The following is a 20,020-nucleotide window of genomic DNA, read 5'->3' on the forward strand; positions in this document are numbered from 1 at the left end:
AACAACTTAACACCGATCACAGTAATGGTCGGTATTCAGATGCATCGGCTTGGAAGTGCTGATTCGATTCTTCCTCTCTGTAATTATTTGTCTTCTTTTGAGGCGGTCTTACCTGAGGAGGGTGACTATGTCGTCTTTCTCCTTAAAATTAAGTCCCTCTCCTGCCTGCCTGATCTGCAGAGATGAGCGGCCAGCTAAAGATTCGGCTCACTCCGATGGGAGTCGGTTCTTTTCGGTCCCTACAAAGGAATCGTCTTTTATCACCGGCTCGTTCGTGAATACCACATCACTGTTGCTCACTGGTTATTAATTTGCCCATCTATATGTCCATCTCTACTCTCCTCCCCACAGCCATGCGTGGACAGGGTTGGGTGACACACGCATATCGTCCCACGCCTCTTAAAGGGGAGTCGACGTCGGGTGGTGGGAGGGGGAGCTACTATTCACTCGCTTGGCTTCAACAACGGGTTAATATAGAAGCGTGACTGGTTTATGGCTGCAGCAGGGGGATGCATCAGGGAGGGTGACACGCATTGAATGCAAAATCATACATGAGGAGGAATTTTGCAAATGATTCGAGCCTGAAAGTGTTCTTGAAAGATCTGGGTTTTTCCTTTCTGTTTTGTGAAGTGCAGAATATTAATCGGGCGAGAACAGAGTTGTACAGTCACAATTTGAGTTATATTTGCCACAGGCAGTTGAGCATACTGTAAACGCAGGCAAGCATTTTAAATTTTGAGTATAAAATTAACTAATCTTAAAATCTATTTTTATCTAAATGAGATTATATAATTAATTTCATCCTTGCATAATATAAGGTGGGACGTATTGCTGCACGATAATGGGCACGAAAAAAATACAACATTTTAACATAATGTGGCCAATACAAATAGTTAAAGCTCTGGTTATGGAGATGTAAAGAAGATTATATTAGCATGTTGCTGCATTCAAAAAGAAAAATGTATCAACAAACCCATGGAAAATAACTGTGTAAATCGGTACGCAGATTCATAAAATGTATCCTTAGTTAATTTTGAATTGACTTAATAAATACAGTGTCAAAGAGGCGGACGAAACATCTTAGAAACTGAGCTTCTTGAAATTGACCAATGAGGCTCCACCACGAGAGGGTTGTGTCATGTGACGTACCCGGAAGTGAAGCCACGTCGATAATCAGGCCTCGCCAGGGAGTCAGGAAGAGACTTGCCACTGCGCGACAGTTCCCCAGAAATCCTAACAGTAAGTGAATGAAAGTCAACGCGATTCCTTCATAATAATGAAGAGAAAACTGATTAGCTGCTGTACAAAATTTGGAGCCCCGGAAATTGCAGTTTATTATTATATGTGTGTTTTTGTAGGTTCTTTACACTGACTGAGTTGGTCTGTCAGTGTCACTTGATGTGATTCATCTTGTGAGATTGCACTCCGATGCAAACTTTGCCCTGTTATTATCCATGGTGATATATGGGCATGGTTTGTTGATCGGTTGTACATTTTGTTTTTCGTCTGCACAAATATCCGCATATTTCCTGTAATTCTGCTGTTGTTACAGTTACCACTGAGATTGTGGACTAACGACCATTAATAATAGATTTATCCTATGATGAATATTTGTGAATCTAAGAATAACAGGATCGATATTTTTTACCTCCCTGCTTTTTGGGTGGGACTACCTTAGGCTTACAATTATGTTTATCTCTTGTACAGTTCTGAGGCACCTCTCCTTATGAATATATTTTCTGTGTTGCAAACTACTTGATACTTGATTCCAGTCAACTGCAGTTTTGTTAGCGCAGATAGATAGAACATTTGTCAACATAATTGCAAAATGTTTATCGTACTATTTTGAAACAAATATATTAAGCTCATTCTACTCACTATATGAAGAGTATTACTACATATTGCTGTATTGGAAACCAAAGGTACAAGTTTATTTCTGGTTCTTTTATCTTATCTAGTACTTGGGAGAGCTGCTAGTTCTACCAAGATAATGACTAAAGCACTTCTAACACTGACTGGTCTGTCGTGCTTTTTGTGTTGTGTTTCAGTGACGCCAGAGTTTGTGGAAGTATCCAAACAGTCTGCTTTGCACCCTAAACCCACAGGATTGAGTTTGCAGTATGGCACCGCTGGATTTAGGACCAATGCCAAACAGTTGGACCATGTCATGTTTAGGATGGGACTACTTGCCACTCTTCGTTCCAAAAACACCAAAGCCACCATCGGCGTCATGGTCACTGCATCTCATAACCCCGAGGTGTGACATAGTTTCAGGAACACCATTTCTATTTGTGCACTGCCATAAAATGTTTATCAAGGCCCATTTTTTTTTTAATATTAGAATTCTCCCTGTCTTTTTTTGGACGTCTGCAGGAGGACAATGGTGTTAAGCTGATTGATCCTATGGGAGAGATGTTGGTCCCAGTATGGGAGGAATATGCTACCCGTCTTGCCAACGCAGAGCAGCAAGATTTGATTATTGCACTACAAGACATTGTCGAAAAAGAGACCATAAATATGAGCCAGGAGTCAAATGTGTTTATAGGAAAAGATACGAGGTATGTGTATTTTTCTTCTAGAACTTCTTTCTACAATCATCGTAACTGAGCTACTGAAAAGATGTTCTACAAAATTCATACATTTTGTTTTCTGTGCTCTTTTAATAATGTTTCACACAGCAGGGGAGAATATTTGGTTTTAGAGTGATTAACCCTTTTAACTTCCTGAAAGTTTTGGAAATCTTTACTTTTGAATAACCAGCTTCAATCAGATCTGTTACAGTAATTACATTCACCCTATGACATCCTGAGACGGAAGTGACAATTCTTATTTGACTGAAGATTCTTCTTGTCTAAATATAGGAGCAGCAGTGCTCGCCTCTCTCAAGCTGTGCTGAATGGAGTGAGTGCTCTTGGTGGCCACAGCAAAGGTTAGCTTCAGCAAAGGGGGCATCACCATATTTTTTTGCGTGTTCTATCACGTTCCTTCATTTTTTCCTCCATTTCTGTTGTTTTAGACTACGGGCTGGTAACCACTCCACAGCTCCATTACATGGTCTGCTGTCAGAACACACACGGCAAATATGGAGAGGCTACAGTCGAAGGATACTACAACAAACTCTGCCAAGCTTTCATCCAGCTTACCAAAAATGTACATTTATTTTGTTCTTGTGCTATCTGTTCGCAATCTTTAGCTTTTGTCATTGTTTTCGCTTTCAGTTTTCCTTTTTTTGTGAATTGATTTTCTTACTTTGCTTTTCTTTACTGAATCCATTTGATCGTGTGCTGACTCGATTTCCCCCAAACTATTGGGTATGTCGTTTAATAGAGTGAACACACGAGAGAAACAGTATCACAAAATGTTTTTCCATAAGTGTGTAATTACTCACATAATGTTTCTGAAGATTCTTTTTCCTGTCCTCTTGTAGGCATCAAGCCGTACGGACGACCAAAAGTGCCTCACTGTGGATGGTGCCAATGGTATTGGGGCCCTAAAAGTTCTAGAGCTGGAAAAACATTTAAAGAGGGAGCTGCACATTGCCCTTTTCAACAAAGGCGAGGGACCTCTGAACCATCAGTGTGGAGCTGATTTTGTTAAAGTGCAGCAAAAACTCCCAACAGGTGTGGCTTGACTTTTAAATCCTTTAACAAACTGAAGTGAGGGTTTCAATCCCCGCAATGATTTGTCTACTAACGTTGGACTGGTTATTAAATAATCACAAAGGAATATATGTCATAGATTTAAATTACAGATGTCCAATATGAAACTATTATTTGCCACAACTCACAAATGTAAAATTATAACTTTGTGAATCCCCCTCACTCCCTTAGGTATTGAACTAAAGGCAGGTGAACGTTGCTGTTCATTTGACGGTGATGCCGACAGAATCGTGTACTACTTCACTGACGCTGACGGACGGTTTCACTTGCTGGATGGAGACAAGATAGCCACACTCATCAGCACTTTTCTGAAAGAGGTGTTCACACAGGTAAACTTTCCCTTTCCATCGGATAAACAGAACAGTAAGTAGAACCAAATACTTACATTGGAGGGTAAAATCAATTGAATTAGTCATACATTTGAAGTGATTATTCTCTATCCAGTAAAAGTGCTAATGTAACACAGCCAAAATCTATTAGAAGTGTCACAGAAAACTGGTCAAGTCAATATTTGACTTGTATTGTGGGCTTTTTTTTTTTTGCTTAGTTTACATTTGGCAAGAGTTTACATTCTCGCCACATTAAAAGACAATATAACTCACTTGAAGTGTCTTTAACAGAACAACACAAACCTGACATTACTTTGGTATCACATTTTTTTTTCTAATTTCTGTGTTTAAAAGTTTTTCTTGGAAAATTTTTTATGCTTAAATGCAATATTAGTGAAATATAACATTATGACATCTGTGGCATATGGAAACCAAAACCTTATAGGTCAGTGAGATTTCAAATATCCACAAATAATGACAGTGGTATCCAGCCAGGCATCTGCTGGGAAACAAACTAAACTTTTTATATATATTGTACTTTTACTCTGTCCATATGACGAGATTTCATAATGTAGTATATTTTACATGTATTTTACCCATCCATCCATCCATTTATCGTCCAGGGTCCTTTGTGCTGTGAGGCCGAAGCGCTAACCACTGTGCCACCGTGCCGCCCACATGTATTTTATATACCGTACATGGAACTTTGAAAGATTGATAACAAATGAGTATCCACTTACTGATGATTTTGATCAAACTTTAGTAATAAATTATTGCAAATACTCAATTACATTTGTTTTTTACCTATTTAGGCTGGCCTGGATTTGAATATTGCCGTGGTGCAAACAGCTTACGCTAACGGCCGCTCAACACGTTACCTGGAAGATAAGATGAAGGTGAGAAAACTTATGACACATCACTTTTTATACTTCTGCAAAAAAGCACGTGCTTGACATACTGTCATATGACTCAGTTAATAGTGAAGTGTACTAAGACTGGAGTGAAGCACCTCCACCATGCAGCCCAGCAGTTCGACACCAGTGTGTACTTTGAAGCCAACGGCCACGGAACTGTGAGTAGATTCACATATACATACGTGAAAGGATCACAAGAATATTCACAAATGTAGCAGCCCCTCATACAGTATATGAGACATTTTAGCATAGTATCTGGTGTCACTTATTACTTCAGAAAACAAGTGTCAATCCTTTTGTTGTAATTTGGTGTCACAGTGTGTTTTGGGTTCAGGTGCTATTCAGCAAGGCAAGTGAGGAGAAGATCCGGCAGCTCGCCGAAGATCCTAACATTAATGACGAGAGGAAGAGAGCGGTGCTTCTGCTTCAGAACACAATCAATATCATCAATCAGGTAGACAAACAAAGAGAGTCAATCCAAGTGGATGATGGAAATATCTTGTAAAAAAACACGTTTGTCTATTGATTGATTTTAATGTTCTTTTTTTTAATCTCTTAAGACTGTGGGTGACGCTATCTCTGACATGCTGCTTATCGAAGCTATATTGGCTATTAAAGGTATGTCTGTACAGCAGTGGGATGCCATCTACAGTGATCTACCAAACAGGCAGCTAAAAGTCAAGGTATATTGATGTATTTTTACCAATCTGTTGCAAAATTCCCCTTGAAACATGTTCGGGGCATAGTTGCCATTCTTTGCCATTGCCATTGATTTCCCAATTATGTCATTTGGGTGAACTAAATTTAAAGGTCTCTTTTCCATTTTGGTCAGCTGTAATACTTTGTGGTTTACTTCCAAGAACTCCTTCCAAACAGATTTCGGTCTGTAATGACTAAGTTCTTCAAACCAAATCATTTTCAATAAACCAACCCAAGGAATTAAAAAATAAAGCCATGATGCTAAAAAAAACTATTAGAAAAAAAAGTACATTATCATGGTGAATCACATTAAACATGTCCTTACCCATGACCATATTTTGTAGGTGTCAGACCGCAGGGTGATAGACACAACAGATGCGGAGCGACGGGCAGTGAGCCCAGCTGGACTGCAAGACGCCATTGACAGCTTAGTGAGGAAGTATCAGCTGGCCCGTGCCTTTGTGAGGCCTTCTGGCACCGAGGATGTTGTCAGAGTTTATTCTGAAGCAGAAACTCAGGTAAACCAGGGGAACTTTTGCTGAGCAAGTATTTCTGGATTTGATAGCACTATAAATATTTTGGTTGCTTTAACTGTGTGTTTTAGGAGAGTGCAGATTCCTTGGCACATGAAGTGAGCCTTGCAGTGTATCGCCTCGCCGGGGGAGTGGGAGGCGAACCTAAACCAGTGAACTAGACAACACGTTGCATGCCCATCACTCCAATCCATATCTTGAACACTACTTCTAATACTGTGATTATCAAAATCCATTTTGGTCCGATGCAAAATTATTTTGTAATATTAATGGTCATTTATATATCATGTTTTCTATTATGCTATATTACTCAATGCTATTATTCCTCAGTCCAATCATGAACTAATATAATATATATCAAAGAAATTCTTCTTGTTGGTGCTCGATTATGAGAATGAACTGTGCTCCATGAAACCTTCATGAAGAGATGGAACATTTAAGTATGATGTTTACATGGCTCTGTTTAAATCAAGTCTTCCTTTGAATGTTGCTTAGGAAAAATAATGGTTGCTACAGACTGGATACCCATGCATACATATTGTATGTACTTTTCTGATGACTTCAATAAAAATACAATTGTGGTTGCTTGCATTTTATTCTGTCATTGCAAATGACATTCTGGCTCTAGCATAAGAAGAAGCTGAGAGAGAGTTAGCGGCAGACAGCACAGTGACTGGATTATGGCTTGTGTCATGTCAAATTTCAGTGGACAGTGGTAAAATCTGCTAATTATTTTAATACTAGTTTTGCAACTTTGTGTAATTCCTCTGATTTCTCAAACTCAATTTTTGTTTAGCGTTTCTAAGCTTTTTAATAATTAAAATCTATAATTATTCTTCGTCTGTGTCATCGGCTGCTCCAGAAATAGTGATGGTGCGCTCTTTTGAGTCACTCTCGTATGTGTCAGCATCCATCTTAACTGTTCTGGGGAGAAGGCAAAGGATAGGGTAATAAGAAATATACCATCAGTCAGCAAAATAATTTCAAATAACAGGCAGTACAAATTCTACCTGATTAAAAGGGTCTTCCTCTCAGATGTTTCAGTCGCCTGCCCATCTTCCTCTTGGGTGTCCAATGAGGCCAAGTCCTCTTGAGTCGCACTAGTAATCAGAGCTTTTTCAGTACTTTTATCAGAAACTTCACCAAGCTTTGGATCGGGTGCAGCCTCAGTGCTGCCTGAAGCCGGAGCTGTCATTGAAGCTAATGTTGCTGAGGCTGAGACTGATGAGGAAGCTGAGACTGGTGCTGATGCAACAGTCAGGCTAGCATTTGATGTGAGAGGCAAACCCCCGGTTAAAGACAGGCTTCGCACCATGGTGCTCAGACGGCTATCTTCACCCTCTATCAGTTTCCTGTTAGATAAAGACACGTTCGTCAAAATACAAAATTTCCATGGTCACTTTTTAGCATAGCTTAAATATCAGCCAATTCACCAATATTACATATTTTACTTTTAAAAATGAGTACTGCTAACACAAAAAGCCAGACTGGCTGTAGATCTACCTGTATGTGATGATCTCAATCTCCAGAGCCATCTTGACATTCAGTAGATCCTGATACTCTCGCAGAAGCAAAGCAATCTTTTCCTTTGTCACTTTCAAATCCAGTTTTATCGCTTCAATACGTTCCTGAAGTGACAGAACAAAAAAAGTATAAGTTGAAGTCCTATGGCTAGAAAACATCTAAAATCATTTAGCAGAATGTCATTGTGTGTCACATATGGCTATAAAAAAATGTACATGCCAAATATTCTACATGCCTGCAGGTCATTCTCCGTTTTCTTGTATTTCTCCATCGCATCACGGATCTGAGCCTCCAAGTGTTCATTTCTGGTCTTCAGTGCATCAAGTTCTCGTTCTTTGCTGAGAATCTGCAGAGAAATAACCACTTTTAGCATCTCATAGGAGTTTATTTTTTAACCTGTAGAAGGAAAGAAAACATAGCTCACATCTTTTTTAAAACCTGCGATTTCCTCTCTCACGCCACGCAGACTATGAACATGTTTTGTGGAGGCATTGCTCAGATCCTGAAACTTTGTCCTGTACCAGCCGTCCATTTCCTGGAAAAGCACAAACATAGCAGAATAGGACACGGATGTTTACCTATCATTAATCTGATTGCACTCCTTCATGTGGTTCAAGACTGCATCAAGTTACATGATATGGTTTCCGTGTTGTGTGATACCTGTAGATTTTTGGCAGCAATGCTATCATACTGAGACTGAATCTGTCTGAGAGCAGAGGACAGGTCCGGGAGGCCAAAGCTCATGTCAATCTTGGTGGTGACTGAATAGATCTGCTGCACCAACTCCTCAATTTCCTACAAGGAAATTAGACAACACAGTGAGATGAGTCACAAAATTATTTCTGACATGCTTTGATAGCATTTGAAAATTGTAATTCCAAGTTTCATTAGTTAACACATAACAAAGTTCATTGTGACAAACAATGAAAATAGAGGAACTATGCCGAGAGAATAATTAGAATTTTTTTTTTTTGATTATTTAAAAAATTCTGACCTCCAATTAGGTGAAACATATTTCATGGTATCATCCAAGACTGTGCCTTACAATGTAGGCCAACCTTTCTCCATTGGCTTCTAAACTAATATTGTCCTAATGACCACTAGGTTTACAATCTTCCCCTCCATAATCGGACACAGTGTCAATTACTTGCTCATTAAAGCATCAGTGACAAAATGAGAGGAATGTGAAGATCTGACAGCAAGTCATTGACAGTTATGCAGATGTTTAGACGGTGGACAAATACACATACCTCTTTGTGAACTCTCTGAAGAAAAGCCAGCTCCACTTCCAGGTTGTCTAGACGCTTCTCCAGGGCAAACCTTGCAGAAGTAGCTCTATCCACATCCTGGTACAGACACCCCATATGTTTAGCAGGATGTTGCTAATTCAGCACTGAGACTGAGCAAACTTACAGGACAATGTATAACTTGGAAACTGTTTTACTACCTTTTAACATAAAAAAAAACCAACATACTAAAAAAAAAAAACATACCAAACATATGTTGTAATGTACATCGATGTCAAGAAAAAGGGTGGCAAAATACTTTTTTTCCCATTTTATCCAGTACTTTTCTGTCCATACCACAGACCTCACCATATTTTGAACAAAAATAAAGGTTTGATTGTGTGTTACCGGGCGGAGACCCTCAATCTCTTGCTCTATTGCTTTCCGAGCCTCAACAGCATCATCATATTTCGCCTTCAATGAATCCAGCTGGCCCAACATGGCGTTCTTGGCAGCCAAGGACACATCCTATATAGACCCAAGATACGTTTGGCAAACAATTGTGAAAAGCAGAAATTAACACAGAAAATGGCATCAGGAAATGCAAGAGTCTCGATGAGTCTGAGCAACATATCATGATTGCGGCGTTACATTGTCTCCCTCACCCTTTGGACTTTCATTTGTTCAGCGACCCTCAGGAGTTCCTTCAGCTGAGATTCGTAAAGCTGCCTGAGGCCCGACGGTCTCAAATGGCGGCTCTTCAGTGACTCAATCTCAGCCTCCAGCACTTTGTTCTTGGATTCAAGTGTACGAACCTACAGGACAGATAATAAAAATCCTTCTTTACTCTGCCCTGTTTTGGTACTTACCATTTCATGTTGTGCTTTATACAGTAATTGGTCAATTTATGTTTCCTGATGTTGGGTGAATGAAGTTCCATTAGGAAAAAATGTTGAAAACGAGTGAAACATGAGAGCAAATTCAAATAGTGTGTGGGAACACTTGCTTCTTCAATGTACACTGCCAGGCGATCGTTGAGGGCCATCATCTCCTTCCTTTCAGTGGAGCGAGTTTTCATGTAATCCTGGTTCTCAGCTGCAGCAGCATCCAAGTCCAGTTGAGGGCCGAGACCCATTGACATACCAAAACACAAGGCTCCCAAACTTGCACTGATGTAGACAGGACAGGACCAGGTGTGGGGTTTTAAATACAAAAGACTTTATACAGGTTTTAGGCTGATCTTTTTTCATGCCAGTATACTACATGACATGCATAAGCAAAAAAAAAACCAACAACATAATTACCTCATTTATCCCAATTTGACTTAAAGTAATGTAATTGAAAGAAATGGTCATTGTAATTTAACATTTCCTGGTAAGTCTGACATTTAAACATCTTTCATATCCTGAATGTAATAATAAGAATAAGAACAACTTTATTTATCCCGAGGGAAATTGTTGTGCCAGAGTCTCAAGTAAAACATAACAATAATAAATAATCGTAGGAAATTGTAAAAACAATAAAAAAAAGAAAAAAAAAAGGCGGGGGGAGGGATAGGAAATACAAATAAAACTATAAAGTGTCAAAGTCAAGGCTATAAAGTGTTTTCAGGTCTTAAGTGCAAAGATTTGAAGATTCCCTGCAGCTGAAGGAAGAGGAATTAAAAAGTCTGATGATGCAATCACTTATAGCTAGGCACTTTTATCAAAATGCCCATACCTTAAGAGGATAATATTTGCGTGAGCAAATTTCTTTGAATGTCACATTATATTTCCAATTCCTGTCAAATTTGAAAGAATAGTGGACTAAAATAAATCCCCACCAACTTTCTTCTTCTCTCTCCAAACTTTTCGTATGATCTCACCCAGCCCTCAGAACCTCGTCCTCTCTTGTAACTACTGTGATTTATTCATGTATTCTTTTCTTTTCTTTTTTTTTTTTTTTGCTGCAGTGGTAGTTATGTTTCTGTATCGGGATGAAAAAAAGTGACCTACCTGGTTACACGACTCTTGTCAGTGATGCCCCTCCGCCCCACTCTCCTGTCTCCACGGGTGAAGCTCACCGAGCGGTGCCGGGCCTCCCTACGGGTCGGGGACGGACTGATCATCCGGAGCTGGATGGCGGGAGCGCCGTCAAAGGCTCCCTCGAAATGACGGCGGTATGAGGACATCCTCTCCGGGCTGCGGCTCATGATGACTCTCCTGCTGTGCTGTGACTTTTTCTCCAGGGGACTGATTCGCTCTCACCCACGGATGCCGGGGGCTCCTTTATATCCTAAAACCCTTCCCTTAATACTGGAGGAATGTTGAACCTCCCCAACCCACGTCTGACCGCCACTACAAACATTTATCAAGTTGATGTCAAGGATGGGAATTGAAAAAAGCAGTATCTCGAGGAGGATTGGTATCACCTGGGGGCGAGTCGACTACGAATGTTTCGTACTTTTGTATGATATTTTTATATATTGATTTATAACAAACATTTTAAAATAAAGGAGTTCCTAAAATTGTATTCTTATTCAACATTATGATAAAACAAACAACAACTTGGAAATAAAACTATTACCCGTTATAAAGCTGAAACATTAATCCGGAACTAGCGGACTTGCTCCCGTGTTGCTACACGGAAGAGCTTTGACGTTACACCACCGTCTGAATAGCATAACAACTTTCTCTGTGCTGCCCACTGATTTGAACCAGTGGAATAACAGTTTAAAGTTTATTCTTCTACCTCAACATCCTTGACATGGCAGGAAATTTCTGGCAAAGTTCCCATTAGTAAGTTTTCTTTCTTTTACTACAAATATGATGTCTAAGATCTGTACTGAATAACCCATCGTCTTTGTTGTAAGGCCTAGGGTTAGCGCTGTAAATGCTAGGCGTCTTTCTTTAATTCTTGCCTCGGTTTTTATTTAATATCTAAAGAACTAGATTATCCCTAGGAAAATTGAAAAGAAATGCCCAGTTAAAACTATAATTGCCCAATATGTTGGATGTTATTGCTCGACTGTAGCAAGATAACATCTGTGCTAATTATCATTGTGCCAATTTGCCAGATTTGTTAACTACTCACAATGTTTCTCTAAACTTAACTAGTAAAACGGATGGTGAAATTGAAATGTGCATTATTTTTATCATCATAAGTCTACAGTGGGTGCTGGACAAGCAAGATCTAATGAAAGAACGGCAGAAGGATCTCAAATTTCTCTCTGAAGAGGAGTACTGGAAGCTGCAGATCTTCTTTGCTAATGGTTTCTAATTTTGATCAATATTTAACGTGTGATGATAATAACAGAGGACAAATCACTATTCATGCTATTCCAAATGTTTATTCTCCCTGTAACCCTACCTTTACCTTTTACAATAATGATAACAGTGATTTTGGCTAATGAATAGTAAGGAATAAACAAGTACATTAAATTTGTTTTGCAATATTTTTGCTTTTTCAGTCATCCAAGCTTTGGGAGAACACCTGAAGTTAAGGCAGCAGGTTATTGCCACTGCTACAGTCTACTTCAAACGTTTCTATGCAAGGTAAAGAAACTGTGACAACCAAGAATGTAATTATCAGTCATTGAAATATGTGGTGTTATCATGTCATATGTCATCTTGCGATATTAGCCTAGTAAAATGTTTCCAATAGTTTCATAACTATTTGGTATTACAGCTGCTCTGCATCATATAATACTATGCTCATTTTCATACGGATATGTTCACAACACAGCCCAAGCTCCCAACTTGATGGAGTGGGGTGCTTTTTATAGAGAAGAAGAAGAGATACCTTTATTGTTACATTCAGTTATATATAGAGCACAGCATCAGTGAAGATTGATTACTGCATTTAATCCATCATGGAAGAACCATGAGCAGAAGGCAGATAAGGAACAGTACCAGGAAAGCAGTTGGGGGTTCAGTTGGGGGTTCAGTGTCCTGCTCAATAACACTTTGACAGGCGAGGAACTGGGAATTTAACAAGGAATATTCAGTTCCAAGGACGACCGCTGTAACCCCCTAAGCCAGGCCGCACCATAAATATATTATATAAAATATCATTTTATATATATATAAATATATGTGTATGTGTGTGTGTAAATACGTATATGTATGTATGTATCCTCTTCTTTCAGCTCTTCCCTTCAGGGGTCACCACAGCAAATCAACCTTCTCCATCTAACCCTATTTTCTGCATCCCCCTCTCTCACACCAAGCTCTCACTACATCCATAAATCCTCTCTTTGGTCTTCCTCGAGACCTCCTGCCTGGCAGCTCCAATTCCATCATCCACTACCAATATAGTCACTCTCCCTCTTTTGTTCATGACAGAACCACCTCAGTTTGGCTTCTCTGACCTTTTCTCTAAAACACCTAACATGTGCTGTTCCTCTGATAGACTAATTCCTGATCCTATCCATCCTGGTCACTCCCAAAGAGAACCTCAACATCTTTATTTCTGCGACCTCTAGCTCTGCCTCTTGTCTTTTGGTCATTGTTACTGTTTCTAGGCCATACACCATCACTGGTCTCACCACTGTCTTGTACACCTTTCCTTTCATTCTGGCCGATAGTCTTCTCTCTCATAGTATCCCTAACACTGTTCTCCACCCATTCCAATCTGCTTGAACCCGTCTCTTCAACTGTTTTCCACACTCTCCGTGTGTGTGTGTGTGTGTGTGTGTGTGTGTGTGTGTGTGTGTGTGTGTGTGTGTGTGTGTGTGTGTGTGCAATAATAATAATAATAATATTTTTTTATTATTATTATTTTTTAATGGGAATGCTTAACACAGACCAAAAGTCCAATAAGTGCTTTCTCTTGTTGTGACAGAGGGGAAATGTAAGAACATGGAAGGTTGAATAAGCAATATCCAAAGTTTAGTCTTATGGAAGGGATAGCTCAGTCTAAGAAAGTAGCATATCCTTGACAAGCTCAGCCACCATGGACTAATCACATTATTCCTTGTTGCCAAGCGTAGCCAAGTTAGCCAATGTTGTCTTCATTAACAAGCATGTTTACAAATGACTCAATCCATGGATCACTGTGCTGCAAGTGGTGCATTTCTAACTAACATAGCAATAGCTTGTTAGTTTTTTTACTTTTCTGTAAATATTGAAACTGTTGTGAACATATTTGTTCCTCATTATAAACTGATCTCTTTCAGATATTCTCTTAAAAGCATTGATCCAGTTCTCATGGCCCCCACCTGTGTTTTCCTGGCTTCTAAAGTTGAGGTACAAACTCATGAATTGTAAACTAGCACATTTCAGGAATAAGTGGTTATTAAAATGCAAGTCCATGTTTTGTTAAGCCTCAATATCTTTAACATATTTTTGTCCTCAGTCACAGGTATCTCAGATATGGACTATGTTTAAATCAATCTACTCTTATGGGCACTTGGTTTCTATGTTTTATATTATTTAATCTCTAACATTCATGTCTGCTAGGAATTTGGAGTCGTGTCCAACACTAGGCTAATCTCTGCGGCAACATCTGTGTGTACGTAGGCATATTAAGTGATCCATTTTCTTTACTTGATAAACGCTGTGAAAATGCATTTCTTTCTAAAATTCTTGTAAAGTGTAAAGACAATTCAAACATTTTATTTTCTCAAACAGTGAAAACCAGATTTTCCTATGCCTTCCCAAAGGAGTTCCCTTACCGAATGAATCATGTAAGTAAACCTCTGGTGCAATTTTTATTTTTACAGATATTAAAATGAAATACTTGCTAAGTGTGTACTCCAAGTAAACCTTTTTGTCATATAAGTCACTATAGTTCACAAGATGTGTTCCTGAAAGCTTTTGTGTGAGAAACAAGTCACACAAGTGCAGTGTTATTTTTTTTTCGTCCTTCCATTTTTGATTATTTATTAAGTCAATTTGGTGGTTCATCATATCCCATAACTTTGCAACTTGACTCACCATTCTAGTTGCATTCATAATTGGGATGTTTTTTTCTTCATTTTATGTAACATCTTATTATCAGTACTACATAGTGGAAAGGCAATTTGCACAAAAAAATTAACAAGCTTGTAGGTATTCAGTCTTTTTTAAATAAATGGCGTCGTACGATCCCTGATGTACAGTGCACACATGGAAAAACAACAGACAGGATTCCCCAATTCAGCTATTCCAATAAACCCTATTTAGCTTTATATACTGTAATCATTCAGCTCCCCCTGCAAAGTTATTTATGCGCTATGTGCAAGTGTTACTGTTTCACAGTTCACTGTTTACTAATATGAAAGATTCCACAGCTATTGTTCACACTGTTAAAGTAAAAAAAGCAGTAGAAAAGGATAACACCCTCCTAGTCAATAATGTGTTTATTTAGTGGAGCATGTTTCACTGAGATGTCAAATAATGCGCCCCGCTGCCATTTAGCCATGAGCTCCACACTAATGCCATGTCGTTCGTGCCTCTCAGACATGCTGCCTGTCCAGAAAACCATGTAAACTATTATTTATAGCGAGCCACCGTGAAGTGATAAAAGGAAGGAGTGGTTCACACTGCAGCTCATGAGTTGACACTTTGCTGCAACTTCTTAATATTTCATGTCTATCTTCGGAGACATATTAATAAAGTTGATGGCACAAGAACAGAGAGGGCCGTGATGGCAGCCAGGATGTTTAACAAAGGTATCAAATTCAGCTCTGAGTGTGCGAAAGATAACATAATTAAAATCCACTCCATTTTATTCCTTTCATAAATGCCCCAGTGAAGCTTGCCTTGCTTGACCACACACCACGCAGGCTTTCCATGCAAGACTTTAAATCGAACTAAGCATATAACTTTAATTTTTACCCCTTACTCTCTACACTAAATAGATATGTCCAATTATTTCCCAACCTTTTCTCCTGATATCCAAATTAATGCATAAACCAATGTTGGTGTAAGCCACTTAACCTATATATATATATAAACTTAAAAATCTAAATTATTTGTCACAAGCTATTCAGTGCAGTATAGTATCACCATTTCTGAACTGGGGAGATTGTATTTCCTTTTTTTTCCAGCTTTGTGAACATGCGCCAAGGTTATCCATGTGAGGCGTTGACCATTATGAATTTATTTAAAAACTAGCTGTTAACATATTGGTGCCTTGTCAATGCTTAATTTCTATCCTTGCAGATATTAGAGTGTGAGTTCTACCTTCTAGAGTTGATGGTGAGTTGAGAAGCTTCTGTACAAATTACGGTAATTTGTGTTGAATTCCGCTTTGTATTTTTGAGACACTGTTTGATTTGATGTCTTTATTTTATATTTCAGGACTGCTGCTTGATTGTGTACCACCCCTACAGACCCCTGCTACAGTATGTGCAGGACATGGGACAGGAAGACATGCTGCTGCCACTGGCCTGGTGTGTTTTGTCTGCACACTCTTCTTGAGTAGAAATGATATGGTGTCATTAACAAGAGTTTTGTAGTTATCCTTACTGTTTGTGCTGTTGTCTGTCTGCACCAGGCGAATAGTGAATGACACCTACAGGACAGATCTGTGTCTCCTCTACCCTCCTTTCATGATCGCCCTGGGTACGATTTGCGTCCCATTTCTCAGTACAGCTGCTTCATGGTGCTACTGACTTCATGTATTTGGTAGATGATGATGATGAGTTGATCTCCTCCTCCCACAGCCTGCCTGCACGTGGCCTGTGTTGTTCAGCAGAAAGATGCCAGGCAGTGGTTTGCTGAGCTCTCTGTCGATATGGACAAGGTAAGATTGTTGCACTGTTAAAGGTAAATTAGCCTTTTAATATTGCGGATATGGTAAGTCAAAACTATATAGTTTGATTTCAAAATATTTTGCTTTGTGGCAGAAAGGGGGGATGTGTGGCACAATTCTCCCCTCTCTTAAAGCTGAGCTTCAAGCCTGAGGCTGAGCTGATTGAAATCAGTTCAAATCAAATTCATTGAACAGGCACATGATGAAGATGTTGGCCTGCTTCCTCATATTGTGACCAGGGCGTGGCATGGACACAAAGGAACACGCCATACAAAGCCCCTTGCTTTCTCTGGCTTTCTATTCAGAAGTCTCCGAATTTACACATGAGCATTTACACAGCATCACTAATCTAAAATTTTAACTGTAATTTCAGTAAATACATTATGTTCATGTTGATTAGTATTTTTTTTCCTCGCCACTTTTTCTAGATTTGGCTAATTTGAAGTCTAGGTGTCTTATGTGTTTTGTTTTATTTTCCCACTTAGCTTTTTTTAAATTGCTAATTTGATAAAAGTGGTATATTTCTTATAGTCTGATAAACATAAACATCCATTTAATGAAAACTTCATGTTGCAGGAGCAAGTCATTTAACAAGGAATCAATTTAACAAGGACTGAATGCATTAATAAAATGGTGAATAAAATACTAATAAATGTGTATGATTTGCTAAAATTCAGTTTATCACTTGTGAAGAAGCCTTTTTGTTTCTTTTTTTCCCCATTGTAATTGACAGCCGCTTTTCAAAACATTTCTATTCAGCAAGCTTCTTTTACATGTATTGTTTCTGGTCAGTATGGACTAATTCCCATATTTGTGTCTTCTCTGTTTAAGATCTTGGAGATTATTCGAGTGATTCTAAAGCTTTATGACCAGTGGAAAAATTTTGATGATAGGAAGGAGATAGCAGCTGTTCTTAACAAGATGCCGAAGCCCAAACCACCACCTAACAGGTAAAACCAAGTTCGCAGTAGGAAAACTGTGAGCTGTATGCTGCGTTTTACCTGGTGGGACACTCAATCACAAGCTGATTCAGTTGACCCCCAAAACACAGTTTTTCAACATAAATATCTTTCTTTAAGTGTAACATGGTATTGTGTATTTCTTTAGAATTGAAGTCAAAATGTGCAATATTTTTCTCTAAATCACTAGTTTAGAAATACACTCTGACCACGGTCTGGTAAAAATCTATATGACTACACATAATATTCCATGCTCAAGAAATATTGTAAACTACTGCTATCAAGGACAGCACTATTGACTTTCCCTTTATATGTCATTCTATCATGCTGCAGCTGACATGTAGTCATTTTCTATCTTATTCGCAGTGAGAATGACCAGAGTTCCAATGGGAACCAAAGCAATTCCTACAGCCAGTCATAGCACGACAGCTAAATCCTGCTGAACCCATGCAGCGAAATAATTCATCGTAAGGTGTCACCCAGCAGAACTTTAGCGATATCAGCTGGAAAAAAAAAAAAATCACATTTCAGCCGACAGATGCCCTTCATCGTTACCCAACTCTGACAGCCGTGTCTTCAACTCTTCCCCTCTACCGATCACCTATGGACCAAAATGCCTGCAGCTAGTCGTCGACAGGTGACATCATCTGGCACTTGTGGTGTCTCGGTGAGGCCTCTCTTCTCTGCTCCAGACTTGAAATGAACTACAATGTGCAGGAGGAGAGGGAGCTGAGGGGGGGGTCTGAAAATATGTGTTCACAACACAGACGCATCGTGACGATCCTGACACTCTTGAACGTTCCAGAAGAGCTAATCGTTTTTATACAGAGTTCCACAGGAGGGTTGCGAAAACTTGATCACAAGTACTGTGCGTGTGCGTGTTTGTGTGTCTGTGGGTTAAGATGCGCTACTGGCCTGTCAGGGTGGGTTTTCATTCCTCAGGGACTATTATTAGTCTTCTACTAATGTCTGTAAAAAAAGTTTTTTGTGCTCTTTGAATGGAAATCACCACGTGCAACTGTGATGTGCTTGAAAATGTGATGATGATGATGATGATCAGTGGCAACAAATCTTTCTTCACAGTTGTTATTAACTCTTTAATAGAATTTACTGTTTAAAAGAACGACAATTTAACCCAGTATTTCCCTTTTTGTAAATATTATTATTATTATTATTATTGTTACTGTCCATGTTTTTGCTTAATTAATGAAACTAGAATAGAAATCATGAACTGCTTTAGCTTTGTATTTGTGCTCCAGATGAAAGTACCCCTTTTATTTCAAGTGTTTTACAGCTGCAAAAAAAATGCTACTCAGACTTTTTTTTGCTAAATCAATTCATGGTCATTCAATTAGTCCACATTATTTCGTTCACAATTTTTTTTATCTCAAAACTCACCAACTACCATTTATTTAATTACTCAAAAGCGGCTATGTGTGTGTGTGTGTGTGTGTGTGTGTGTGTGTGTGTGTGCGCGCGTGTGTGTGGGTGGGTGTGTACCAAAAACAAGGTACTTTTAAAGCCTTATCAAAAATAAAAGCTGCTGATGACAGAGGTACTCTGATTAGAAGCACATTTTCCATTCAGGTGAAGTGTTGAAATGTATATTAATTGGAGGATTTTGCTCTCGGAGGTGAACCATCTTCATCAGTACATTTTGAAGGGCTTGGGCTCCCAAAAAAAGATTTAATATCTTCTACGGAAGAAAGAGTTCTTGGCGTAAAATTATTCTATCCAATATTGTTTTGTGTCAATAATCAGGCTTTTCATTATGAACATCCCCTATATGCACTTTTACCTTTGGTCACTCACAAGGGGTTTGAGTGAGCCCTCCCCCCCCAAACCACTGCAAACTCCCAGGGATTTCATCCATCTTACAGTGGCTTTCCCGGACACTTTGATTCTAAATCAGCCAAATAGGAATATAAACATCGAGTATCATGTGGAGGTCAATCTCTCTTTTTAAATCAAAGAGAAGTGGGCTCCACTGCCATTTAGTTCCTCATTCAGCTTTGCCTTCCGGCATTTTTCCTCCCCTTCAGCAGCTCCATCTGTTACACAACTGTGCACTTGAGTGGGTGTCAAAATAAAAGGGCTTAACCCACTTAAATATCTCTCGTTATGGCTAAAACATTCTAAACATTTTTTTTTTCTTTAAATCAATACAAACTTGAAAATCTGTGATTGTGAATTCGCAGGATGGCTCATCAATGGAAATAAAATGTACTATGTTGCAAACGGCCATTCAATCTTGTTATTGAAGCTGTTACATTAATAATAAATGTAATGGACGTCAAGAGGTCATTTTCATGTTCACCTAACCTCAATGTCAACTTAGTGGACAGGCTACAGAAGGACCCCTAGTGGTAAACCTTAAGGACATGATTAAAGATCACAGAAATTGTGATTAGGTAAACATTATTAGATCAATGAGTGTTAAAATAGGAAGGTCGTGGGTCAT

General features: G+C 38.9%; 3 protein-coding genes across 4 annotated transcripts; 2 read left to right on the top strand and 1 right to left on the bottom strand.

Moving 5' to 3' along the window:
* Positions 1-1,109: 1,109 nt before the first annotated feature.
* Positions 1,110-6,725, top strand: pgm3 (phosphoglucomutase 3). The gene is made up of 13 exons (XM_086167583.1): positions 1,110-1,239; positions 2,049-2,257; positions 2,374-2,558; positions 2,862-2,929; positions 3,017-3,150; positions 3,428-3,620; positions 3,831-3,988; positions 4,801-4,884; positions 4,962-5,060; positions 5,237-5,356; positions 5,463-5,585; positions 5,946-6,119; positions 6,206-6,725. Exons 1-13 carry the CDS (start codon positions 1,110-1,112, stop codon positions 6,293-6,295), a joined length of 1,767 nt encoding a protein of 588 aa, XP_086023709.1. The 3' UTR covers positions 6,296-6,725.
* A 16-nt stretch (positions 6,726-6,741) lies between these two features.
* On the bottom strand, positions 6,742-11,120 carry ngs (notochord granular surface). 2 transcript variants are annotated; one of them, XM_086167421.1, is made up of 11 exons: positions 10,879-11,120; positions 9,891-10,053; positions 9,550-9,699; positions 9,293-9,412; positions 8,909-9,004; positions 8,319-8,453; positions 8,083-8,193; positions 7,894-8,004; positions 7,638-7,762; positions 7,145-7,486; positions 6,742-7,053 (listed from the first exon to the last, which is right to left on the bottom strand). In XM_086167421.1, the coding sequence occupies exons 1-11, from the start codon at positions 11,073-11,075 to the stop codon at positions 7,050-7,052; spliced, it is 1,554 nt and encodes a 517-aa protein (XP_086023547.1). In that variant the 5' UTR covers positions 11,076-11,120; the 3' UTR covers positions 6,742-7,049. The 2 variants fall into 2 exon arrangements, with proteins under 2 accessions (XP_086023547.1, XP_086023545.1); XM_086167419.1 differs by having other exon boundaries at positions 6,744-7,058.
* A 409-nt stretch (positions 11,121-11,529) lies between these two features.
* On the top strand, positions 11,530-19,797 carry ccnc (cyclin C). Its single transcript, XM_086166971.1, has 12 exons — positions 11,530-11,661; positions 12,028-12,134; positions 12,333-12,417; positions 14,040-14,109; positions 14,323-14,374; positions 14,494-14,549; positions 16,009-16,044; positions 16,147-16,238; positions 16,343-16,410; positions 16,512-16,591; positions 17,432-17,550; positions 17,926-19,797. Exons 1-12 carry the CDS (start codon positions 11,630-11,632, stop codon positions 17,978-17,980), a joined length of 852 nt encoding a protein of 283 aa, XP_086023097.1. The 5' UTR covers positions 11,530-11,629; the 3' UTR covers positions 17,981-19,797.
* Positions 19,798-20,020: the final 223 nt, after the last annotated feature.

Source organism: Fistularia commersonii, chromosome 20, assembly GCF_037954325.1.
Source record: "Fistularia commersonii isolate RoL2024-O1a breed Wild chromosome 20, RoL_Fcom_v1.0, whole genome shotgun sequence".
In the NCBI taxonomy this organism is placed as follows: domain Eukaryota; kingdom Metazoa; phylum Chordata; class Actinopteri; order Syngnathiformes; family Fistulariidae; genus Fistularia; species Fistularia commersonii.